At 33.2% G+C, this 27,875-nt stretch overlaps 1 protein-coding gene across 4 annotated transcripts in view; it reads right to left on the bottom strand.

Moving 5' to 3' along the window:
- Tasor2 (transcription activation suppressor family member 2) overlaps positions 1-27,875 on the bottom strand; it is a 65,811-nt gene that overhangs the window by 34,550 nt on the left and 3,386 nt on the right. For 2 of the 4 annotated variants that reach the window (XM_021723053.3, XM_078023162.1), the window contains exons 2-13: positions 13,107-13,252; positions 12,739-12,834; positions 11,756-11,828; positions 8,277-8,368; positions 5,497-5,634; positions 5,220-5,344; positions 5,116-5,135; positions 4,923-5,019; positions 2,537-2,637; positions 1,794-1,897; positions 737-809; positions 568-630 (exon numbers count right to left, since the gene is read on the bottom strand). In XM_021723053.3, the coding sequence (XP_021578728.2) occupies positions 568-630; positions 737-809; positions 1,794-1,897; positions 2,537-2,637; positions 4,923-5,019; positions 5,116-5,135; positions 5,220-5,344; positions 5,497-5,634; positions 8,277-8,368; positions 11,756-11,828; positions 12,739-12,834; positions 13,107-13,252 (1,128 nt within the window). Of the gene's footprint in view, positions 1-567; positions 631-736; positions 810-1,793; positions 1,898-2,536; positions 2,638-4,922; positions 5,020-5,115; positions 5,136-5,219; positions 5,345-5,496; positions 5,635-8,276; positions 8,369-11,755; positions 11,829-12,738; positions 12,835-13,106; positions 13,253-17,228; positions 17,360-27,875 lie in introns of those variants that run through there. The other 2 variants (XM_021723055.3, XM_021723056.3) reach the window with 2 other exon arrangements.

Raw genomic sequence — 27,875 nt, 5'->3', positions numbered from 1 at the left:
TAAGGTTTTTGTTCATTATCCTCCCCCAGGAGCCACCTTAGCCTTTTTCCCTAATTGCCATAAAAAAAAATGTAATACCAAAGATACACTACATATCTGTTTTCATAATATAAATATTTTTTCACCACAGGAATCAAATTTTGGTCCTTTTGGCATTCAATGTCACTCTGAGAATGCATAAGCCAAATATGGAGAAAAATAGTCCAAACAGTGAGAAGAGTATCCATGAAGACCCTGAGTTCTCCTACTGGATAGGCTATGGCAAAACAATCTCCTAGCTACTGTTGTTCAGTAACAAACAAATTCAATTTTAGACATTCTGAATTTGAAGTACCTTGGAGATATCAAGGTGGAAATGTCAGTGGATATTGTGAGATGTGTGTGTGAAGCCCAGAGGAAATGATAAGCCTGCAAAGGAGGTCTGGGATCAACTAGGAAAATTAAGGGATGAGAGTCATTTAAGAAGAAACAGCACTTAATAGTTCATGTGCTACTGAGAGGTCAAGTCAGAAGAGGACTGGGAAACACACAACAGACCAAGTGAACTGAATACCACTGTGTCCTTACCTGTTGACAGGTGTGAATGGAACAAATACAACCCATGTAGACCTATCTGCTCACCTCCCAAATCTATACAGAATGAGAATCAGAAGAGGAAAAGTTAGGTTGCCAATCTTATATAACAAAAGTTAAGTAGGCTGAAAAATATTTCTCCCCAAAAAACTAGTGTCCTTACTTGGTTCTGGTATTAAGGCTGATGATGTAAGTAAAATAAAAAATCCCCGGTCTTCTAAGCATTTGATGATTGCCTGAAAACACAAAAAATAAAAGTTTTTTAAAAAAAGAATCTTTAACACCTCTCTCCTCTACCACACAGTGTATTCTGAGCTCAAAAGAATTTAAACATTTTTTGAAATGTTAATGTTTCCAGGAATCACAGAATTTAGAGCCCAGTTTTAGAAATTGCCAGTTTCTTAGCAAAAAAATCATGGCCATGTTCTAAGTATATTAACTATAACAGCAAGGGTTAGTTTATAATAGTGCTTAACTATATAGCAGGTCAATCAGAAAAAGCTTTTTTCTCTCTTCCCCCACTGAGATAGTTGCCATTTCAAACCACTGAAGGCAAAGTTACCAGGTAGCCCACTGATTCACATGACAATTACTATAGAATCCTGAAACTAAAAACACTATCCAATGGAAGAATCCTTTTAATAACATCCTAAACAACACTCGTGTGGTAGGAGAAATTATCAAAAAGTTATTATCGAAAATCATAAAGTTAATAGTTCTTTTCCATTTTTAAAAATGTACCCCTAACAAAGATAAAATCCAATGTCCATACAATATTAAAAACAAACAAAACAAAAACAAAAAAAAACAACTATTGAGACATCAACATAAAGTGAGGTACAAGGGGGATAAAAACATATTAGTCAATGAAAATTATGTCCATAGACTGGGCATGGTGTATGCCTGTAATACCAGTGACTCTGGAGGTTGAGGCAGGAAGATCATAAGTTGGAGGCCAGTCTGGGTTACTTAACGAGGCCCTCAGCAACTTAGTGAGACCCTGTCTCAAAATAAAAGAAAAAATTTAAAAAGGCTAGGAATGGAGCTCAGTGGTAAAGCAAACCTAGATTCAATTCCCATTAGCCAAATAAATAAATACCACACATTGAGAATTCTTTTCGCAAATTAAAAAACTTCAATCTAGGCATAGCCAACTAATATGTAGATACCAATTACTCAATTAAGGTGAAATAATTACATTTTAAATGAATGACTCTTACCAACTGTTTATTCTTAATGTACTCTGTTAGTTTATCTATCCTTTCCCCTTGTTTATTTGACAGTTCCACTTCATACAAATCAAAGCACAAATCTTGGCAAGAGACTGTAAAGGAAATTAGAAAAACAACATTCCTTATGTTTTTTTTAATAGTTCGTTCATTCATTTTGTATGTCACAAAAATGAAAGATAAACTAAGACTATTTCTTGATAAACTTTTATCACTTAGTGTTCTTAGTTATAAAACGTAAACTTATTGAAATAATTATTTTAAAACAATGCTCATTTACACTGACACTGCTATAGGATTAATAAGATAAATACTATATAAATAAAATAAACATCAATATTCCAAAGATTAACCTAAGTGACCAAAATTTTTTCTTCTCACATTTTTTTTTTCATTTTAAAGAATATAAGTAAAAACAGCGACAAAAACTCTGCTATCTTTGATAGGAAATGTCTATGAGTTTCTAGTTATTTTTAATATCTGCTTAATTCTCTCAGTATTCTAAAAGCTAGTCTTATTATCTTAGATAAACTACCTTTAACATTTTCTGGATGAATTCCAAGGAACTAACGAATATGGCAAATCTAGAACTTTCTCAAAAAACTCTTAAAGAAAATCTCTTAAGATTAATAGAAGAAAGGTTTGTGTGTGAGAGCACATGAACTACAAGAGAAAATGGGAAATAACAAGAACAAAAGCCCAGAACATGCAGTGTGCCATTACATTCAACAGACCTTTGTGCTCCAAGTAGTTCTGTTTTTTAAAGGCAGCTTCTGGTAGTCGTTTTTTCAAAGAAGACACTTTCATTACATACTTAAAATCAAGTTCCTGTGGTCTAAAAAAACAAGGATATCAAGCAATGCAATAAATATTGAAATTATATATAGTTCCATAATTTTTGGTTTTCTAACATAAATGCAAACAAAAATATAATGACCACAAAAGTTCTTACAGTGATAAAATCTAGGTTAAATAATATGCATATGTATATACTGTACAGATTTTCAACAAATGACCCAAATGTGCAAACTGGTTCACATTTTCTGAATACATGCAATTTTGATATAACCAAAATATCCTGATGTTTCAACAAATTATATATACTGCAGATTGAGAATTTAAAAAATCATGCTATCTAAGAGTTGAAAACTCTTACACATGCAGATTTTTTTAATCACCTCCCAACTACTTTTTCCTTTTTCAAAACTTATTTTTGGAAGGTTTAGACTAGCTTAAACTGTGCAAAAATGGTACAAAGAATTCTTTTATATACATCAGATTTCTTAAATGTCACCAGCATACCATATTTACTTTATCATTCTTCCTTTCTATATAACCATATTAATTCTATTTCTTTTGAAAATAAAATGCAAATGTGATATCTTTTTACCCAAATACTTCTTCAAAAAGGAAATTTTCTGACACAATGACAAACCAATCAGTAAAATCAAGAAATTCACAATGTTATAGTATTATTACTTAACCTATCCCTTACTCAACTTTTGTCAAAGTCTCAGTAAGATCTTTTGCAGCAAAAGTAAGCAATTTCCTATACAGGATGTCAATGCATTTTGTTATCATATCTCTTTGGTCTCCTTTTATCTGGAACATTTCTTAGTCTTTCTTTTCAAAAACCAGATATTTTAAAGAACACAGACCATTTTGTAGAATGCCTGTGTATCTAGGTAGGTCAAATGCTTCCTCCTGATTATATTAGCAGCAATACCACAGACAGAAGGGATACAATGTCATTCTCTCTGCATTATACCAGAAAGCAACTGACATCTATTCCATTAATAGTTACATTAACTTGACCCTTAGTTAAGATGGGATTTGTCAGTTTCCTGCGCTTTTGTGATTAATAAGCAAGTTAAAGGGATATGCAAATATCAATCAATCACCTACTGCTTTTAGCATCCACTTGATTATTATACTTCAACATGTTTTTGTACATTTGATAGTTGTGCTCTATTTTAAGGAAGAATTTTTCCTTCTCATTTATTCAAAAAATTCTTATTTTATTTTATGATTTTTCAAATATTTTTTAATTGTCAATGAAACTTTTATTTTTTGTTTATTGATATGTGGTGCTGAGAATCAAACCCAGAGCCTCACACATGCTAGGCAAGCGCTCTGCCACTGAGCCACATCACCAGCCCCTTATTTTATGATTTATACCTCTCTGCCTCTTCATAAGAAAGGGCCAACAGGAAGAAACTGAATCGATACCATACCAGTTTTCACCATTTATTTCAATTCAACTATGTCTATATTTCAATGATTTACAGTACAAAGAATTGGTAAAAGAAAATATTTCATAAGATGTACTTTACAGTTTGCCTGGAGAAAGTATTAATTATGATAATTTATTACAATGTAAATAAATGTAACAGCTACTTTATCTAACATCCCCTCCCCCCACCATCAGAGAATCATGTAAAAACTAGAAACTCAGATACTGCTTATGTTTTGTTTTGTTTTGTTTGGTACCAGGGATTGAATCCGGGAGTGCTTAACATCCTAGTCCCTTTTCCTTTTCTTTTTATATTTTTGAGACACAGTCTTGCTAAGTTGCTTAGAGCCTTGCTAAGTTGCTGAGCCTGGCTTTAAACTTGTGATCCTCCTGTCACAGACTCCCAAGCCCCAGGAATTACAGGTGTGTGCCACCACACCTTGCAGATACTGCATATCTTAATAAAGACTTAGTAACAGGATTGAGTGGCTACAATCTTGTATTTGTTATTAAGGCAAATCTGATTCACTTTGGGGAAAAGTCAAATCTCTAATATAAAGTAATTTATTCTGAGAGACCATTTTCCCATTAATAGATTAGAATTTAGGTCTCCTGTGTCATATCCTTGTGCTCTATATTCCTACTCAAATATATCTAAAAGCAAGTATAATTGTTGCAATTCACACCAATGCCAACCAGCAACACCTCAGATGGGAATTTTTAAAAAAATTTAAATTAAAAAATTAGGGTTAGGAGTATAGCTCAGGGGTGGAGTGCTTGCTTAGCATGGGCAGGGTTCTGGGTTTGAAAGCCAGCAGTAGGAGGGAAAAAAAACCCTATAAAACTTCATATAAGCATTTAGGAAGGAAACAAAATACAATACTTACAGCTGTGTTGGAATTATTGTACCGTAAGTAGACCAAAGAGTTATATCACACAGCACACAACCCTGAATAATTAATCTCCCTTTCCATGGAGAGAGAACTTTAAGAAATAAGAATAAAAAAGGAAACTGATTATTTATGAATAAAACATTTACTAAAAACAAAAAACTGAAAGACTAATAAAATAATTTCTTACCATTTTTACTGAGTTCAACTCTATAAAAAGAAAAAAAAAAACATTCTTATTAGAGGCAAAAGTAGTTAATCCCAGTAAAACAAAGTATGCATATAATTACTTACATGCTATTATGAGCTGGTGCTGCCATCTTTTTAGGCTCCCTGTACTGAAAAGCTACAATTACATAAGGACAGATCTGTCTTGGTCTCTTAATAACAGTGTCGCCTGAAAGTTCATAGAGGTAATACTGAAAAAAAAAAAAAAAAAAAAATATATATATATATATTATCAGTGCTATGGAATTACATCAAATTTACCTCTATTTCACCCAGCCCTAAAATTTAGCACATTAGATTCAGAAATATACTTTAGGTATTATTTATTCACAGGTGACTCTACCTGACTCAGCTCAAAGGCACGAAAATGACTTGTCTTGTGGGAAACTTTGTTTGTATCTGCCGCCACGTGGCAATCATAGCCAAAAGAAGGCCTAGTGTAGTTAGTTGTATAATTCTCAGACACAAACTTGACTTTTCCCTGGAATGAAAATATTAAGATTAATCAGATGTCTTCAAATAGCAAAAACATTTACTCTAGAATTCATAAGCCTAACAAGGAAGTGGTTGTGTTTGCACCACCAGTAACTATAGTAAGAATTATCTTCTTTAAAAAAAATGATCTTGGGCTGGGGCTGTAGCTCAGTGGCAGAACACTTGCCTAGCATGTGTAAGGCACTGGGTTTGATCCTTGGCACCACATAAAATTAAATTCAAATAAATAAAGGTATTCTGTCCATCTACAACTAGAAAAACAAAACAAAACAATATATTAAGGCCAATAATAGTTTCAATTATCACAAACCCTTTAAAATTATATTTAAAAATCTTATGTGTTTGGTTATCTTTCAGAGGCAAATACAGCTTTTATCACAATATCAAAGGAATACAGGAATAACTCCAAAATTAAGAGAACCAGAAATAATCTTGTTTGCCAGGCAGTAGTGCACACCTATAATTCCAGTGACTCAGGAGGCTGAGGACAGGATGATTATAAGTTTGAGGCAAGTATCAAACTTAGTGAGATCCATTCTCAAAATTAAAAAAAAAAACAAACAAAAACATTTAAGAGGAAAAACTACACAGTCCACCATATTTTTTAAAAGTATTTTTTTAGTCTTAGATGGGCACAGTATCTTTATCTACATTGCTGAGGATCGAACCCCCAGTGCTTAACGTGTGCGAGGAAAGTGTTCTACCATTGAGCCCCAACCCTACCCACCATCTTTCATGATATACTCTGTGAATGGCTATTTAGTAGTAATAACAGAAAATATAACAAAATTTGAAATTTCAAAAGATGAATTTCCAAACCAAAGTATTAACAATTGTAAATCATGCCAGGGCCCAAAAGTCAGCAACAAACAAATATGTATAAAGTGCTTAGGCAAAGTGTAGGGCAGTTAGCCTTGATCACCGAACAGCCAACAGTATTTCCCATTATAGACTTTTCTTCAACAAGGATCAAAGTCAAAGTTACCATATGATGAATTACAATTATGTAAAACCTGAATAAACAATAAAAAAACATTGAATAATATAATGACATAAGAAAAATGTTCATAATATGTTAAGTTTTAAAAGAATCAGCATGCAAATATACAAACCATAAACTTATTTATGAGTTAGGAAATCAATATGTATGGGGGGAAATATACACCATACATACCAATGTGAGATATGAGAGTATAGACAATTTTTACTTTTAGAGGCAGGGTCTCTCTGAGTTGCTTAGGTCCTCACTTAAATTGCTGAGGCTTGCTCTCAACTCACGATCTGCCTGCCTCAGCCTCCTTAACTGTTCCTCCACATCTGGCTGGAACTACATTTTTTTACAGAAAATTTTTTTTATTGTTCTTGAAGTCCTGCCTCTTCACTTATAGGACCTACCGAAGACAATACTAAGAGGCCAAAAAAGGTAAATAATACTACTCAATAACTGCAACCTCTATCTTTTCCCATGAAACATCTATGGCACTGAGCATTTTTTGCTTTTCTGAAATAAAATGAGGACTGAGAGCACCTAAGCAAATATTAAACAGCAATCTCTAGCCAGACAGGGGAGCAGACACTGGCAACAAACCAACCTACATGATCAAAACCAAAATGCTTATTATCTGCGTTAATAGGCCGACTTTCTGCCAGAACTACAACTTCATTCTGTCACAGCGCAGAATGAAGTTTAAGACAAGCAAGGACAGTACATCATGTCAGTGTTATTTTTCCCTCTAGTTCTTGGGGACAAACTTTAAAATATGAACAGTTTATACTCTTTAAAAAGTCAGTAAAACTGGGCTGGGGTTGCAGCTCAGTGGTAGAGTGCTTGCATCATATGTGTGAAGTCCTGGATTCTATTCTCAGCACCACATAAAAACAAATAAACAAAAGTAAAGATATTGTGCCCATCTACAACTAAAAATATATTTTTTAAAAAGTCAGTAAAACTAAAAAACCCCACCCACATAGAAAATCAAATTTCCTGCCATTTGGATGAAAATACTAATTGAGTGCCTCACTTAAACTGAACTACTTAGGACTTTTAAGATTTGTGACATTAGTACTAAGGTGCCATATGAAGCTGTGAACAGGCTTTGAATGTCTTAAAAATAAAGAAAACAAATACTTCTTATTTTGACAATTCAAATCAGACAATAAATGTTGTTTAAATCCATATTCCATAACTGTAATCATATTATTTTATAAGCAGCTACTTGTTTTATTCCATATTTAAAAAGGAGTTCTGCTAGATAGGGATGAGAGGAAGACTTTTCACTAAACATTTTTTTTTAATTATTATTTTGAAGTTTCTTTTCATAAATATGTTCATATGATGTATTAAATGAACAAAAATTTGTTTTCAAAGAAAAGAAAAATTAGTTATTCTTTTACTGAGTTTGAATAACTTGTCTTAGACAATTACTACATTTAGTTAATGCTCTACAAAAATATCATAAGGGGCCGAGTATATAGTTTAGTTGGTAGAATGCTTGCCTTGCATGCACAAGGTCCTGGGTTCAATCCCCAGCACCACATACACACACACACAAAAGACAAAATATATCTTAAGTAGATAACCTTCAGTTTTTAAAAGAAAATTATATAAAAGCACATCTGGGCCTTTACCTTAATTAGATTAAAAATTACAACATAACCAGATTTCCCATGATACCATGGTCTTGGATGAAGACAGTCTGAGTATTTGGAAATGTATATACCTATAAAAGTATAAAACATAGATTAATTTACACTTTAACAGACAATTTAAACAGACACAATTCACACGTAGGACTATCTTTAAATAATACTACAAAAAGAATGGATAAAAGTCTATTTTTAAAATGCTATGTTGATATTGCTTATACCTTTTTAAGAATCACTATGTTTCAAAACCTTAAAGTTAAGAATGTGTGTTTGACAACCAATTTTCTAGTTTGGTATAATAACTAAAAAGAGATAAAAGTATCACATTTTTTTTGAAAAACCATAAATGTCTTCTTTTGTGATTTCTGTGTAATCACTCAAACAAAAGGCCTATGATATTATGGTTATCTGACTCTCAAAGTTATTCTTTATGAAAAAATATCAATAAACACCCACTTAATAATACCGAGAGTCTATGTGGTAGGTTCTGTGCTAGAGAGTAGTGACAAAAAAGTAAATAAAGTAAGGTTCCAGTCTTCAAAGCTTATTTTGCTAGACTGCAAATTCTATCAAAGCAAAGGTTATATTTATTGTTTGCCAAAAATATATAGCCCCAAATCCAGTAGGTACTTTGGGTTCAGCAGCAGAGAACTACTAAAGGTTTTAAGAAGCTGACTGCCAGTAAAGAGGAAAGAATAGAACAACAATTAGAAAGCTCTAGTAACAACTGAGAGAGAAGGATCCCCACAGTAGCAGTGAAAATAAGGAGAAAGGACAGACTTCAGAGATATTACTCAAATGAGGCATCTTTTTTGAAATACAAAACACAATGGGTGAGAAACCTTAAGTTATAGTGACAAAAAACAATCTATAAACAGAATCTTGGCTTCCAGTTATGAATAAGTCCCTCAAGGGAGAAGGGTAGGCCTGGTTCACAGACACAAAGACCACAGATTCTCAGGAAAATTTAAGATTAATATACTTCCTAAGACTATGAAACACTATTAGTAGAACATATTACTATTAAACATATAATTATCCAGTTCTATATGAGCCGGAAACTAGGAAATTTATGAAGGCAGTGGTGTTATTATATTATCAAACTCTACATGTGTTCAGAAGGATGGGTTCCTGTCAGAATAATCCATCTTTTACTTTTACCTGTCTACTGAAGCCAGCCTCTCAAGCAGCAGCAATAAAATCATGCGACTGTAGTAATGCAAAAAAAATTTCATATTTTTTGAGATGGAAGCTGAGGCGTTTATTGTAATTTACTTTCAAATTCTTCAGAAAAGAATGTAAATGAAACTAATCACATAATGCAAAATGTTGTCTGTTAGCCTTAGGTTCTCTAACTTTTCTATATGTTAGAACTTTTGTAATGAAAAAAAAATGGGGTTAAAAAATAGAGGAAAAGAAAAAAGGTTTTATGTAATTGTTCCTGGGGTTCTAAATTTATCACCCTTACAATATCTTTTAGAAGATATAAGTTGAATGCTAATAATTTTGTTTTATGGTCATCATGTGAACTAGTGATTATACTGCTAGTTATATATGCAAAAGAAATGAAAACATAATGTCTACATACAAACTTATACATAAATGTTAATAGCACAGACTAGCCACAGCATAATAGCTAAAAAGTGAACACAACACAAATGCCCATCCATTGATGAATAAAGAAAACTGTGGTATATAAACATATAATAAATTAAGCCATAAAAAAAATGAAGTACAGCTGGGCTTGGCGGCACGTGCCAACAATCCCAGTGGCTCAAGAGGCTGACAAGAGGACAGCAAGTTCAAAAAACAGTGTCAGCAATGGCGAGGTGCTAATTAGAAACCCTGTGTCTAAATAAAATACAAAATAGGGCAGGGGATATGGCTCAGTGGTTGAGTGCCCCTGAGTTCAATCCTCAGCACCCTACCCAAAATAAAATGTGAAGAGAGACAGGCTATAATACAGATGAACCTCTAAACCAGTATACTAAGTAAATAAAGTTACTCATAAAAGACTACATAATATGAGATTCCATTTATATGCATGTCATAGAGGCAAATCTATAGAGGCAGAAAGTAGACTAGTGGTTGCCTACAGGTGGTGATAGTGGAGAAAGGGAAGTCACTGTTCATTGACATGGGATTTCTTTTTTGAGTGACAAAAATGGGTCTAAAATTAATGATAGTGAATAGACTAAAAAAGCACACTGAATGGTACACTTTCTAAATGGGTGAGTTTTACAATATGTGAATTATATCTCAATTCAAGTATTAAAAGGGAGTGGTCAGCAAAAAAACAACCATGAAGCCCAATAATCCTTCTTAGTCCTGATATCTTGACATCTTATAGCACTTAACCCTGCAAAACACCCTCCTCTTCCTTGAGATACTTCTCCTTGTGTGAAGCTCTACTTGCCAATTCTCCACCCAATAGGCTACTCTCAATCCTTCCTCATTCTACGGGCTTTCTCCCTACACCCTGGTCCCATTAATGATCCAAAAGTTCTGTTGTGGGCCATCTATTGTTTCTATACTATCTTAAGTAAAATCTTGGCTTCAACTAATACCCTACCCTCAAATCTGATTCTGATCCTTTCCCAAATATTTTTTACCACTTGCAAGCTATATTTTAGAAACACTTATGAAAGCTCATTATCTCTCAAATTTAACTCACTAACATACTGTTCATTTACTGAGAAAAACAAGTATAAACTCCTGGGCTAAGTACTTTATACGGTCTCACTTAATCCTCACAACAACTCTATAAAGTAATTTAATCTATTTTCCAAATGAGAAAACTGAAGACTTAGCCATTACTTATCTCTCTTAACTCATCAGCTTCCCTACCAATCTGCTTCTCTCCTTCTGTGATTCCTTTCTACTAGTAATATCGCTATAGTATACGTTTAAAACTTTATACTTGATTCTTCTCTCTTACTACTAACATTCCGTAGTTGCCAAGTTTGATCAGTTCTATCTATTCTCCATTCTTATTGCCATTATGATAGTTTAGAAGGGATCCTCATGACAGTGCTAATCTTTGGTACTATGAAAAAAAACTTTTTTTATGCTTAAAGTTCTTATTTCTAAAGATTATAATTGGTTTGACATTAATGAAACTGGTTTTTAATATAAGTGTTTTACTGTTACTATGATTCTCTTATACTTTCTTAACAATTCTCATTAATTCAATGGTCAGATGAAGTGTAAACCCACAGGGAATTCATGTACTTTAGATCAAATTCTCTTTCAAAATAATAATAAAAGCATTTTATGAAATTAACTAATCTTGGGTGGGGATGCAGCTCAGTAGTAGAATACTTTCCTAGCCCTAGTTCAATCCCAAGTACCTCAAAATAAAAACAAAAACAAAAACAACAGAACAAAAACCCAGTAAGGAATTTAAACAAAACTCACTTCCTTTTGTAAAATAAGAGATTGTTTTTTCCTTATAGACTTACCTTTGGCTGGATCACCAAGAGTGGTAATAGCACTGCTGCCAACACACAGTCCACGCTGACAAACCAATTTGGCCTTTAAACAAAAAAATACTACTGTTGCTTATTATTAGTCTTGGGAGAGGCAATGAAATAGTGCTATATAATCTATAAGCTTTAAAATAAGTGCAGAATCTGTTCACTGCATGTATTCATGGCACAAAGCAAGCTCACGTTCAGCAACTATATTTTGATTAATGGTCCAGAGTTTTCCACAAAACTTTACACTGGTGACATTTAACAAAATATCACCAGCAAAACCAAATTAAACAAAGGTCACAATTAAGTACTCCTTTGAAGGTGCCCCCTCCTACCAATTATAGTTTTAAATCCACTAAATTCAAAATGTCTTTATTTAGTGTAAACCTATAACACACCTTATTTGGATTTAGGACTAAGTTAAAAGAGATTAAATTCCTCTAGTAGTGCTACATAATCTTTTTATTTTACATCAATTATATTTTAAGCAAATCTGCCCCTATTCTTTATAAAACATTAGCCTAACGTAGGAATTACTTTTGTATTACTTTTTGATGGTAGTACTACTAGCCATACACATCTTTGGAGACATATCCTATGAAGTTTGTTTGATCCCACAATTTAGGTACAGAAAATAAAACAGATATTCAATTTTCAAAGACAGGCATGAAACAATTCTAATTAACTAGTACGTTAAAAGTATTCATCTTATCCTCAAAATCAAGTAATTTTAAGTTGAAAAGCCTCTAAAGAAAATATCTGGTAAACAATTATTCATAATAGAGAAATGCCTATTCACTCCACTAAAGGGCATTTAATCCAAATTAATTCAATTTTTACCATAAATTTACAAATTTAAGATAAAACTAAAGAGAAACTATAAAATGTCAGCTTTCATTTTCATTTATACTGCCACTTAACTAAATAACAAAAAATACCAATTAACTGGTCATCTGACAATCTCTTACCTGATTTTCAGTTTCAAATAGAAGAAACCCGTAAGTTTCTTGAAGTTCTTCCTGAGTATAGTTAATTGCTTGTTTTTGTTGATAAAAGGTTTTGTACTGTATAAAGAGAGAATAATCAAATGCAATAAATATGCTATTTTCACTTGCAAATAAATTCTTTAAATGTGTCATCTGAACTCCTCCAGCTGAAAAATAAATTAAATTTTTTCTATTCCCTAAAATATAATGTCTTGTAAGTGAATATTTCCAAAGCTCTTTCACCTCATTTGAAAAATGATAGCCAAGAAGTATGAGCCTCAAATACCAAAAATGAGTCTATTTCTTTTAAATCTAAATGAAACTCACATAGTGTACACCAAGTACCTCACCTCATTTAAGAAAATGTCATTTTTCACCAAAGTCACTTGACTGTACTGAAAACCATGCTCAGATGCAGAGTCCAAGTAAGAAGTACGGAGAACTGAAATTGCCCTCTGGAAAAGAGAGTCTGAACTCAAGGACACTGTCTCAAAAACTGTAAAACACAAATAAAAATAATGTCACTGTTTAAGGTAATGAAAGGATGGGATTAAGAGGAGCACAATGAATATCACTCAATGTTACTTATTTCTTTCCTGTATAAGTAATAAATTAATGATGTACTGCAGTATAGGTACTGTATCTGTACTGTCTTAATGAATTTTTAAAAGACCATTCATGTGAGGAAAACAGCATAAATAAATTACAACTGAGGCTAAATTACTTCATTACAGGAGCTCAGATATGACCTATCAGACCCCTTACATCTTCTGGTCTAAAGTTGAGCACTATATTGTAAATACTGTTGGCCAAAAGCAGATGTACCTGTAGGGTCAAGATGGCAGTCAACAACTGCTTAGGTCAATGTTTCTTACCCTTTAGGTTTTTATTCCTCTTATCTATGTCACATTCTGATAAACTCACTCTTTCTATCCTCTCATCAAATTCCTAAGTCTGTTAGAGTCCTTTTTAAGGGGTCAATTATTGCCAACTCAAACAATACAAATCATCTGTCTCTGGTATCTCCCCATCAGCAAAGAGTTATCTATAGAATTTTAATTCCCATGGACTATAATTTTTTTTTTCATTTTACAAAATAAAACTATTTTTAAGGTTTTCTAAAAAAACATACCCATGCACTATCCCCAGAGATTGTGATATAATCCTTCCCTGAGAAGCATGTTTCCTAATTGAGAATTACTACTTGAATTCAATAATTTCCTTGATGATACTGTGTGTTTTAGATTTTTTCATTTCAGCAAAAACTGTGCTTAACCATTTGAACTGTTTACTCTCTTTTGTTTGTACTCTTTTTATTCTCTTTATCAAAATTCTGGGATTTACAAACTTCTTTATAAATAAGAATGATTTATACTGCACCAGAATTTTTGGTCAAATAGTATGAATAAATATATTAAATGGCTTCCCACCTCTTAAAAAAAACCTGCCAATTTCATTAAATTTCAGATGTTAAAGAGAAGCATCCTAATTAAAATTAACTTATGAACAAAATGGGGTAAAATTGGGAGTTCATAACCCACTTCAATCTAATGTATGAAATATGATATGTCAAGAGCTTTGTAATGTTGTGAACAACCAATAAAAAAAATTTAAAAAAAATTAACAAAATATGTAAATTGTTACATATTAACTAAAACCATACTACAAAGGAAATGAAAACATTTCAGTAAATTTAATTTCAACTAAACTGTCCCAATGCTTCAAGTTATTTTAAAAAATTCTTTTTAAATAAACTCTCTAGTTTCAAAATGAAAGCTGCAAATAGAATAAAAGAAAAAAAAGGATGAAACACTTAAGAATTTTCAGAAGTTAGCACATCTGATCTATAGCTTTACTTTTGCTCAATCACTTTCTCTTTCAATTCCAGTGTTGTAAAACATGAGGATATTCTAAGCTAGGATTCATGGCTCCGCAGCTATTTGGAAGGCTGAGGAAGATGGCTTGAGTCCAGGAGTTTGAAGCCAACCAGAAACCCCATCTCAAAAAAAATAGCCAAACACCAAAGATAATAGTTAAAATAACAGTTTTCTGTATATTCACCGAGGCTCAATAGGTGTGAAACATGTTTTTTACAGTGAAAAAGAAAAAAAAAAGTAGCTTCAGAAATAAAGGTTCTGATTATCTACATCTTCAAATTCTGCAAGACATTAACAGGGAGATATAAAGTTTGGGAAGTACGGAATACCACATACATTCCCATTTTTAAGCATCATAATGCACCATAATACAGTGAAAACCAAGAGGTAGTGCAAATTTTAAAAACAAATTTACTTAGCTCTTTTTAATACATGTGGCCAGAGAACACTATATTTCACATCAGTATGATGTGTTCTCAATGAAGCTTTGAGTAAAACTAATGATTTGAAACAAATAAGAACAACTCTAAAATGATTTATTTTGTGCTTACATATTTTTATTTCTAAAACTATTTACAGTTAAAATTGCTTTCCCCTTTAGGCCAGCATTATCTGAACAGCATCATATTGATAATAAGTAATAATTTTATGGTTAGTAGAAGGAAAAGAATGTTGGAAAATCACAGCTAATCTTGAATCTTTCATAATTTCATAAAAATGACAATTATACTCTCCAAAGAGCAAAAGTTTCCTGCTCTATAAATAAGATCTTTATCGAAAAAATTATTGATGCTTTTCCTCACACAACATATTTTCACTTGAGTCTATTGCACTGAACAACATGAACACTTCATAAATGAATGGCCTCATTTTGCTGAGCCATATTCATGCTTTATTCAAACGTTGAAAATTACAGTATTAAGTAAATGAAGAGGGGGCTTTTCTACAAAGAAACCTAAAATAACATTTAAGAAGGTAACCGAAAAGTGCCTGTGTGTAAAATATTCAAAGTATTGGGCATGTTTAAGTGACAATAAAGTGCACACAAAGAAAGGTGAGTTCAGTTCAATCACAATGGTTCTGGTAAGTGAATTTTCCTGTTGTACCTGGCTTTTGGCACATTTCTGTTATGTGTATGCTCATGCTCAGCCTTTAAGTTTGATTTTGGACACCTCTAACTTCTAATAATAGGGATGAGAAAATAATAAACCAACTACCTGTGTGCTATATCATAGCACACTTTATATAAACTTTTGGTCTGGGGATTGTAGCTCAGTGGTAGAATACTTGCCTAGCATGCACAAGGCCCTGGGTGTGAATTCTAGTACCAAAAGAGAAGATGGGAAAGGTAGAAAAAGAAAATTTGATCTGAAAGCCAATGATGAGATAAAACTAACGACAAATTGTATGTCACAGTGAAAACTAGCTTATACATCTCTCCATGACCACATCTCTCCACAGAAGGACAATAACCTATATCTATTGATAATAATGATGCCTATAAACCTTACCTATTCTAAGTAAGCCATTTGATAATTGAAGGGAACAGTCCATTCCTTAATCATTTAATCTTAAAATGTATTATATCTTTACTTTTAAGATTCTAAAAGATAGATGGTTTAAAATAAGTATACTTTTAGTTCAATTTGGCAGAACCTTTAAAAAAAACATGCAATGTATAGGAATGTATTTTTAAGAAATATTGGGATAAGCGAACAGGACGGACGGACGGACGGACACACGGACGGACACACACACACACGCACGCACGCACACACACACACACACACACACACACACACACACAGAGCATTCCTTGAATGAGCATCCCTAGCGGCAAAAAAAAAAAATGAAGATACCCTAAAGTGCCATCAACAGAGAATACTCTGCAACTATTTTAATATTTATTTTTTAGTTGTAAGTGGACACAATATCTTTATTTCAGTTTTATGTGGTGCTGAGGATTGAACCCAGGGCTTTATGTGTGCTAGGAAAGCACTCTACCACTGAGCCACAACCCCAGTCCCCCCACTCTGCAACTATTAAAAACAAGGTAAATTTGTATTCACTAACAAACAAAGATATCTATTATATACTACAGAGAAACAACATATGTTACCTGTCATTTTGGCAAAAAAGAAAAAATATGTAAGCAAAATTAGGTATTTGAAAGTATACAGAAAAAAATATAGAAGGATGGGAAACCAAACTGTTGATACTGGTTAAATTAATAGTTACTGAAACTGGGAAGGGGACAAAAGAGGAACTTAAATTTTTTACCTAATATATATTATTCCAATTTAGGTTTTTCTTACACGAGCATGTATTACTTCCACCGTTTAAAATATCTCAACTTTGAAAAAAATGAATTATGATTTTGAAGAAATACAAATAGAAGAATGTACTTTTTATGATGTAATTCAAAAACTTAACCACCTATCAATTTTAGATTAATGATTATAAAAACATTGCAGCTATTGGAAATGATTTTTTTTGGAAAACTTTGTTTTACATGATCTAAATTAAAACTAAAAATGTTATAATTCTACTTTGAATTCGTAAGTAATAATTTACAGCACTTAGATTAATACCCACTCTTTTCTGATAAGAACCCTGTCTCGATCTTCTCTAAGAGAGAATGTAGCTGGGAGGATGGTCTTAGTTCCTTTATATCACATATACCTCCAGAATTCTTGACGCAGTCCTGTTCTTTGTTAATGTCATAAATGCTAAATGAAAAATAAAAAATTCATAAAGTGAATGACTCTATGATATAAATAAATGTTAAACAAGCATCTAATTTGCAAGAGTAATAAATCTATGGTTAATTTTACCTCCTTTGAGTAGTGCCTCTATAAATTTGCCCTATAAAACAGTAGCATAGTTTGAAATAATTTTCCTCCAAGAGTCTAACTTCTAATGAAAAATTTGTACACAGAAAGATTCCTGTGCTTATAGGAATCACTTTTGCCTCACTGGGGGGTGGGGGGGGGCTTTTAAAATGAAAAGCAGATCATAGAACCACATCTTTATTTTATTAAAAATAACAAAAGCAGGGCTGGGGTTGTAGCTCAGTGGTAGAGCTAAGCACTCTATCGCTTGCTTAGCACCTATGAGGCATTGGGTTCAATCCCCAGCACCACATTATAAAGACAGGGGGCAGGGAGATTATGTGCATCTACAACTAAAAATATTTACCAAATATCAAAGTCAAGTAGAACACAATGAAAAAAATCATTCCCCCCCAAATCAGTGAATTCGTTAAACTAAACTATTAATGGTATTATGTATCCAGTACTATGATATATCTTTGATTTATCAAGACAGAGAAATGGTTTATTGTACATAAACAGGTTAAAAGAGCTCAGACTACAAAAGACACATGATGCAAAGAAATCAGTACGGTAAATGTGTAGGAGTCTCCAGAACATAATATAGTGAATGCATAGTAGTATAAAACCAATAATCTCATGGAGGTGGAGATAAGTCAGAAAGGTCTCATAGAAGTCATTAATACTTGAAATATGAGATATTTAAGTGATAAGCCAAAAAGGGAATGGATGAGTGTGTTATGTTTTCTAGATAGTAGAAACAGTGTGAGCAAATATACAGAGTTGTGTAAACATGATACACTAAAGAAACTTCAAGTAGCTTCATATGACTAATGAGGGTAAGAAGAGAGGAGGGAAAAAAAAGACCAAGGAGATATAAGGGTATTGTGTTCTAAACAATTATTAGTTGAGGATTTCAATACACTTTACAAAAAGAGAAGCATGTACAACATACCCTTTTCCCCAAAAAAGATTATTAGTAGAATTGTGTGAATATATGGGAGATCTTTTAGAAATAGGTATATTGATGACATCAATTAAGCAAATAAGGATAAATTGCTTATGTCAAGAGAGGAAAATTAAACCGGAAATGAAGAGACTAGGATTCTAGTGTAGGGTTTACCTCTAACTTTATCTGGACCATGGTGTGAAAATTATTGTTGCTGACTTTCCAACAATCATGCCCTTTTTTCCTTCCCTTCCCCAAGACAATAATATTTCTAAGATATAGGTGGATCCTGTGTTTCAGGAGAGGATTGAAAAAAGTTTAATTAAACTCATTGTGGTAATTCTACTCCCTTTGGCTACAGACTGTTTTAGGAATAAACCAGTAACTCAATGCTAGACAATGAGATATAAATCAACATCCACAGACAGAATTCTGGGGAAGCTTTCTTACAAAAGGGCAAAAAGGAAAAGATGCATGCTCTCCCAGCTTCCACCATGTAGTCTCAGAACCTTATTTCAAGATGTTATGCCCTGAACCCCTTTCAACCAAGTCAGGACCGATAAGCTAACACACTGAGGATAGAAGTTAACAGATAATAACTAGATCCTTGATGAAAGCCTTAAGCCCCTGAATCAATTATCTGGAGTTGCTCTATCTTTGAACTTCCTTTCCGTTTTACCATTATGACTCTATAAACTGCCCTACTGACAAAGGCTTGTTATGCCAGAGACATTACACACAAGCACTAGGTAACTTATTTTTTTTTATTTGTTGACATAAACAGAATCATATCCGATTAAGTATTTTATCAGCAAGGAAGCTACTGTTATTAATGATAATGACAGTTACCATTTGTTGGGTGTTTGTTATATGCCAGCATCATTTGCCAACCACTTTTAACTTCAGCTTTATCTTCTGGCAAAACTTTGTCTCCCAGTAAAACACATGTATACATTCTAAACATCTGTTAATGAAAAACATATTCCCCACCCACAAAATTCCCTATGCTTCTATCCTATCTCCTCATTGTCAATCCTTGTTTTGTTATATCAGTATTCAAAGTTTCACTACTTAAGTGTGTATTATCAATCATGGCTGAGTCATTCTGGGTAGTCAAGTTACTCTCTTATGCCATGTTTTATTTTTTCTGAATTTAAAACTGCCTCAGTTTAAATTTCAGTCATCGATCATTATTTCAATGTGTAAATTTCCCAGAGAACTAAAGATATCCCCTTAGAGAGACGGATGAAGGGTTTTTTTTTGGGTCTGATCTGAGTAGTTTCTTTTTTCTTAGAAGCATCCTTCATGGAGCACTATATCCTCCAGCTTCAACCCATTCTTGTATGTTGTGATACTACAGCTTAGCTTTATAACTTTTCTGAAGGATACAAAAATGACCTATAGATTCAACATAATACAATCTGCAGAAACTAATGATCCAATTCCAAAACTTGTGTAAGAATTCAAAGGATTCAGAACAGCCAAGACAATTTTGTAAAAGAACAAAAGGCTACCTAATTTCAAGAATTACTACTACAAAGTAGGTAGTCAAGATAATACAAGATAATGTGGTATAAGTGTAAAGATAATGCATATAGACCAACAGAACACAGAAGAGTCTAGATACTGATTTTTAGCAACAGTGAACCACAAAATTTAAACTAGAAATAGATCACACATACATACATAAATGAGAAAACTATAAAGCCTCTACCAGAAAAAAAAATCTCTATTGTTAGATACAAAAAGTTTTCATAGGACACAAAATTAGTGACCATAGAAGAAAAATGAACACACAAGCTCTAAATAAATTTTAAAACCTTCTGATCTTCAGAAGACATAATTAAGAAACTAATTATCAGAGAAGTGCTAATTAAAACCACAACAAAATGGTATTTGTTGAAATGACCAAAATTAAAAAGAATGAAAATATTAAATATTGGCAACAAGGAACAAATGGAAAAGCAGTTTTTCAGTTTTGGACTACTAGGTATGATGTTGTGCTGAACTTCATTTGCAGTCCTTTTTGTGGATAAACTATGGTATATTCACATAACAACACTATTAAGCAATAAAGAAAAAAACTTCTAATAAAGCATGAGTCTCAGAAACATTATACTGAGCAAAAGAATTCAGACACAAAGAGTATACACTATAGAATTCCATTTATACATAATTCCATTTATACAAAGTTCTAAAACCTGTAAAATTAATCTATAGAAATAAAAATGGTACCAGTGGGGGCTGAGGTTGTGGTTCAGTGGTAGAATACTTGCCAAGCATGTGTGAGGCACTGGGTTCAATTCCCAGCACCACATATAAGTAAGTAAGTAAAGGTCAATCAACAACTAAAAAATTTTAAAAAAAATGGTACCAGTGGTTGCCTATGACAAGGACAGGGATATAAAACTGATGCAAGTAGGTAAGCACAAGAAAACTTTCTGGGGTGACAGAACAACCTTATTAACTAAAATCTCAAACTAAACTTTTTAAAATTTTTTTCTTCTAATTTCTCATTTTCTGAATAATTTCTTTTAAAATCAGAACCTCTTCATCTTTCGTAAGTGTAATCTCTTCTAAAGATACTATATTTTGTTGAAGTTTCTTTGGTTCCCTTCAGTAAAACTATTTCTACCAAACTCCTTTTCTTTTCTACTTGTTTATTTCCTATTTGACCTCTTTTGTTAGAAACTTTTATTGAAGGACTGGTAAATCTTGGCTGTACATTTCTGTTTAGGTGTGAGGCATTAAAAGCTGCCTGAAAGTTGTGCTTGACAGCGATTCTTGTCCATCATCTCTTATCTCAAGGTGATTTGATGGGGAACCTACCTGTTGAATCTGAGCAAAAGAATTCAGTGATGCTAAATATTTTGTCATGGGCTAGTCAGTTTCCCCAGAAAATAATCCTTTAATATTTTATTTAGGGGCACATAAGCTTGACTATTAGTTCTGGGAGCCACCTAGCAAAAGACAGTTGCAGATTTCACTGTTCGGCATGGAGATTTTTACTTATTTCTAAGTGCCATTTATATGCTTCACCTCCACCTCGGCTTTTCAACCTTCTGGGTGTATGACAGTGGAGAAAGAGAACTAGGTCATCGATGTTACTTCAGACCAAGAACCAATTCTTCTATTTCCACCCCTGTATTCCTGCCTTGAAAAGTATTTTGTGCTTCCAGTTGAGCCTTTTCCAAAAGATTACGTGGCGAGAATCAGCTTGCTTCTTGTTGGCATACCTGTTTAGTCTTTCTATTCTCTAATTCTTCAAATCATATAATATTTGCCCAGCTCCTTCCTAGTTTAGCAACTATTGAATTCATTTACTTTTTCCTTGCTCTCCCTCTCTTCTACTATGCCAATTATTATTTTGTCATCATTTTATATTTCAACTTATATAATTTTATTTCAATTTTATTTTCTTATGTATCTACCACTGGCCTAGTTACATACCATATCTTTAGCAGATATATAATTAATTTTAAATGAATTAAAATGTATTGCATATGTAATCAAAAACTACTCAACAAAAAGTATAATTAATCTAAAGTAAATCTTTGATGATATTCTCTCAAAGTATATTGACTTTTTCATAATATTCACTATAATTTGTAATGTTATGTTTGGATCTTTAATGTCCCTGAAAAGCTCATGTGTTAGGTAATAAAGTAATGCTCAGAGGTGAGATCATTAGATTATGAGAGCTGTAAACTCATCATGGACTAAGTCATTTGATGGGTCAGAATTCTGAATGTACTACTGGATGGTAACTGTGAGCAAGTGGGGCATGGCTGAAGAAAGCAGATCAATAGGAGTATGCCCTTGGGTCATATTTTGTCCCCCATTTCTTGTACACATGCATACAATTTCTTTCTCTCCCTTCTTCTTTCTGTTTCCAGCTACTAAGAGCTAACAGCCTTCCTAACCCACACCCTTTCACCATGAAATTCTGCATCACCTCAGACCCTGAGCAAGAATCTGCAGACCAGGGACTGAATGTCTGAAACCCTGAACCCAAAATAAACTTTTGCCCTCTAAGTTGTTCTTGTCAGGTATTTTGGTCACTATGATGAAAAGCTGATTAATATATATAAAAAACTAATGTCTTCTTCCTTAACAAGTGAAAGCCTGTGACAACAGAAATCATGTGTTTTGTTTGCCATGGATTATTTAGTATTTAGTTTAATGCTAGCACATAATGGATATTTAATAAATATGTATTTGTTAAGTGAATGCAAGAATAATGTTTATGATAAATAATCTGTTCTAAAATTTGGAAATAAAGCTTCTCAATTCTTTTCACAAAGCAGTCAAATTCTAATATCAAAACCTGACTGACAAAACATTCTAGGAGGGCTGGGGCTATAGCTCACTGGTGGAGCGCCCGCCTCGCATGTGTGAGGCACTGGGTTTGATCCTCAGCACCCCGTAAAAAATAAAAAGATATTGTGTCAACTATAACTAAAAAAATATTTTTAAAAAAGATTCTAGGAATAAGAGAAATGGCCCACTAAATAGTAAATCCATAAATTTAACTAACCATACTTATAACTAAGTAAAAACCACAAAAGAGCTATTGCAGTATGAAATGAGGGAGAAGAGCTATAAGCTGCCAGGTCAAAAAGAAATTAATATACAATTATTTCCCAGCAGAAGCTTTTTCATATGTAAATTTTTATTGCTGCACAGCATTTTTTGTGTATGTTATTCTACTATACTTAATCTTAGAAATCTGCTTACTTAATAACACAGAAAAATGTTCTACAATAAATTTTTTCAGTGGAAAGAAAAGCAGATTACAAAAGAGAAGCATTGTGTACCTATACCAACCCTTTTAACACATACCACAATTACAATAATGGTCATCTTCTGCATAACACACATCAATAACAGATATTTTTATCTGACTATCTTCTCACCACTAGATTATCAGCTTAAAAAATACAAAGCTGTTGTCTCTTTTCAATGCTGTATTCTCAGTACTTGGAACAGTGCCTGATACACAGTAAGGATTCAATAAATATTTAATGAATTAATCAGTTTCCCCGAACACGTTATTTATTTCTACTTAAAACCATTTGCCTAGTGAGGCCCCTATAATCCCAGCAACTCTGGAAGGTAAGGCAAGAGGATCACAAGTTTAAGGCCAACCTAAAGACCCTGTCTCAAAATAAAAAATAAAAGTGCTGGGGATATAGCTTAGTGGTTAAACATCCCTGGGGTTCACTCTCTGGTACCAAAACAAAACCCTCTGCCTCTGACTGCCCTCAGAACACATGTGCTTCCTTCCATGGGCAAGTATAAATTGGTTCCTGCTTATTTCTTATACCTCACCTTGTTACACATTCCCCTGACTTACTCTGATCACTCCATCTAAAGTAGGTGTTGTTTAATGCACTCATATTATAACTTGCAATTTTTATCAATTAACTTTTTTTTGGTGGGGGGGGGGCAATCTATCTTCCCCTCTACAATGTAACATCCAAGGAAACAAATTCTGCCTCTTGTTCACAGAAGTCCCTCAGTTTCCAGCAGACCACCTAGTACCACTGCAGATAATAAAATACAAAGTTATCTTTGGGTGGGCCAAGTCCTTTATTGCTTTATTTTTATAGCTTATGGATTACCTAAGATTTTAAATAAACATAAATATAAATATAATTTGGGAGAAATAAGGCTATTTTCATTTTGTGAGCACAGCTTTTAAGTAGCAGCAAGGTACAACTTCCATAAATGACAAAAATGTAAACAGAAATAGTACTTCTCCCAAGTTAAAAAAACAGACTCATACAAAGCAACTCTATTAAAAAAGCTTTAAATGACAGAATGAGAAATGCACAATTTGATAGAAATTTTAAAATTCATTTAGGAAATTCTCCCATATACAAAAAAATCTAAATATTTTCTGAAGTCAAGATTTAACATAGCAGAATAAACTCTGAGATATGTCTTGCTATTATTTGAAGTGTAAAGTCCACTTGGGAGGCCTTAACTACCGGAGGGAGGTCTACATACGCAAGATGTGGTCCTCCTTGGAGCCTACCACCACGGCACCACCCAGTGAGGACCAGCAGTGGAGGCGCTTTACACACCTTCAACTCCCAGTCTGGATGGCGAAGACCTGCCTGCCCTGTGGCCCTGCCCAGGCTTCACTAGTTACCCTCTCCTGAAGATGAACCCTGGCTCCCGCACCCAGGCCTTAGGACAAGCCCCCTCGTCGCAGGCCAGGCGGGTAAGTCTCAAACTTGTGATCCTCATTGCCTCAGCCTCCAGCCCAGCAATTATGTGCTATTTAAAATAGCACATTTACTTAGGATATTTTAATTTAACTGGTGGAAAGAAACTGCTTTTAAAAAAATTCAGATAATATTCATTGAGTAAAATGAATTTTATCTATGTACTCTTGACTTTTTCATTTAATTGCAGTTTTCCTACTCTAGGGTTTAATTAATACTCAGCTTTTGAATGTTTTAACATTCTCAAAATTCAAAATACTCTAAAAAGTTTGATTATCAGACTGATGGCTATAATCTTATACCTATCAAAAATTTTATTCTTGGGGCTGGGGCTGTAGCTCAGTGGCAGAGTACTTTCCTAGCACATTTGAAGCCCTGGGTTCAATCCTTAGCACCACATAAAAAATAAACAAATAAAAGCAAAGCATTCTGTCCATCTACAACAACAAAAATTTTTTCAAAAATTATTTTGGGCTGGGGATATAACTCAGTTGGTAGAGGGCTTACCTCGCATGCACAAGGCCCTGGGTTCAATCCCAAGCACCACACTCACACACATAATAATTTATTCTTGCTGGGTACAGAGGCACATGCCTGTAATGCCAGCTAGTTGGGAGGCCATAGCAAGGAGGATAACAAGTCCTAGGCCAACCTGGGCAATTTAGTGAGACCTTGTCTCAAAATAAAATAAAAAGGGCTGGGAATATAGCTGGATGGTAGAGGACCCCTGGTTCATTCCCCAGTACTGAAAAAAAAAAAAAAAGTTTTTTTTCTTGATATGCTCTTGTAAAAAGATCAACCAATTCTTCAAACTCCACACTTTTTACATGGGAGATTATGTAATTTTATTAGAATCATTTCAAAGCTTGTACGGTGACCTTTTTTGACTTCTATATAAAGTTAAATGGTCATTGTTCTTATTCCACATCAAACTAGGTTTATGAATTTGTGCTTCAATATTAAATTATAAACCTTTAATAAGACATTGTTCAGTGGACTATCCCTCTTACAAAAAAATCCTAAGAAAAAATTTCTCTCAGTAACAGTTACATTTTAAGACCACTTTGGGATTCTCTTGACTATTATAGCCCACCTCCAAATGTCCTGGGCATAAAGAAGTAGGAGATTTCCACAGGGATGAAGGAGGTGCCTCAACTGAACAAAGGAGGCCTCAGGAATTGGTCTTAAACATTCTTTCTAATGAGGAAGCAGGTGTACAAAGGTTCTAAATGGGGTCTATTTTCACCAAGCCATGTACAGAAAATAGATTATTAGCAAGAGATTGAATTCTCCAATTAAGTTATTAAATCTAACTAGGGAGAAACAGAAAGTATACAATGCAGACACATTTCTTATGAGAAAAGCAATAATTTTTTAAAAAGCCAATTTAAAAATAAAAATCCAATCTAATAAATCAATGCAAGCAAAATCTGGTTGTTTGAAAAGACTAGTAATGAAATAGGTAATATTATAACAATTATAATTATGGAAAAAAGAAAAAAAAATATTTGGAACAAAGAGGTTATAAGAGGGAGTAGAGCTATGACTAGTCTCTTGGGTTTTTTTTTTTTTTCATCATTATTGGTTTATTCAGATGTTTCTTTCATTTAGAACAATATTGGTAGATGAAATTTATATAGTTTTCAAACACATTGGTGCAAACTGCCTTTGGTATAAGAATTAAAGTTATCATACTACTGTAAGATGGCACTATTGTAAGTTTGGCACTTACAACAACCCTGATGATATGTACTAAAATTTGAACACAATAGACAAAGTCCTAGAAAAGTTGATTTACCACACTTTAACACACTTAACATAACTTAACATAACTTAATATAACCACTAAAAAAATTGAGTTACTATTTAAACATCTGCCACCAACAATACTTTAGGCTCAAGTGAGTTCAATGGCAAATTCCATAATTGGTTATCTACATGAGAATAAAATAAAATGTTCACAAATAACAATTCCAAGTATATAAATAAATGTGAAATAATCTCTAAGAGGCTTTGAAGAAAATATAGAAGAGAACCTTTACAAGAAAAATACTGATAAATTCAACTTATTAAGAATTTGCTTACTAAAAAACAAACAACAATAACAAAAAAACCCCAAAAAAACCATGAGAGAAAAGGTACTTGGCAACTCAATTATCAAGACTAGTTTCTGAAGCATATTAAAATACATTACACTCCAACAAACAGCAAAATACTAGATATAACTCAATAATCCATTTACTACAGACTAGCTAAAACAAAAAAATACTGGTACAGCCAGGCCCAGTGGCACATGCCTGTATGATCCTAATGGCTCTGGAAACTGAGGCAGGAGAATCACAAGTTGAAAGCCAGCCTCAGCAACTTAGCAAGGCTGAAAGCAACTTAGTGAGATCTTTTCTCAAAGAAAGCTGGGGATGTGGCTTAGTGGTTAAGTACCCTAGTTAAAAAAAAAAAAAAAGAAAAAAGCTGGTACAGCCACAGAATGGAAAATTGTTTTCCTGTGCTATATAATGTTTTCTATATTCTTATTTATGGAGGTTTTCCAAATATATTAAGAAAAAACATGGGATAGCAACAGAAGAATATATCAATTTGTACATGCAACATATTTTTTAAAATGCCTACAACCTAATGTATGAGGAAATAAGTACCCTATAGAAATAATGAGATAAACATGACTAAATAAAGAAAACATATGGTTGACTAAAAACACATGAAAAGGGCTGGGGATGTGGCTCAAGCGGTAGCGCGCTCGCCTAGCATGCGTGCGGCCCGGGTTCAATCCTCAGCAGCACCACATACCAACAAAGATGTTGTGTCCGCCGAGAACTAAGAAAAAATAAATAAATGTTAAAATTCTCTCTCTCTCTCTCTCTGTCTCACTCTCTCTTTAAAAAAAAAATAAAAAAAAAAAAACACATGAAAAGATTTTCAATTTGTTTAAGGAAGCAGGGAAATAGTTTGTAAAGACAATGTACCATTTCATTTCCACCACACTGGCAAAAATCAATAGGTTGAACAAAGCCAAATAGGTTGGAGAAATGGTAGGTTTCATTCACTACTGCTGAATGATAAATCAAAACCACCATTTTGGTTACAAAAAATTGTGCTATGAATAGATAATTATTATAATGCATTCCACTATTGTCATATATGTAAGAAAAAAATCAAAACCCACCATTTTGGAAATGTTACATAGCATCTAAGAAAGTCCAACACAGTCTTC

Source organism: Ictidomys tridecemlineatus, chromosome 10 (genome assembly GCF_052094955.1).
Source record: "Ictidomys tridecemlineatus isolate mIctTri1 chromosome 10, mIctTri1.hap1, whole genome shotgun sequence".
NCBI classification, from domain to species: Eukaryota; Metazoa; Chordata; class Mammalia; order Rodentia; family Sciuridae; genus Ictidomys; species Ictidomys tridecemlineatus.
The sequence above is the reverse complement of the archived record's forward strand: the minus strand, read 5'-3'. Positions and strand labels throughout refer to the sequence as shown.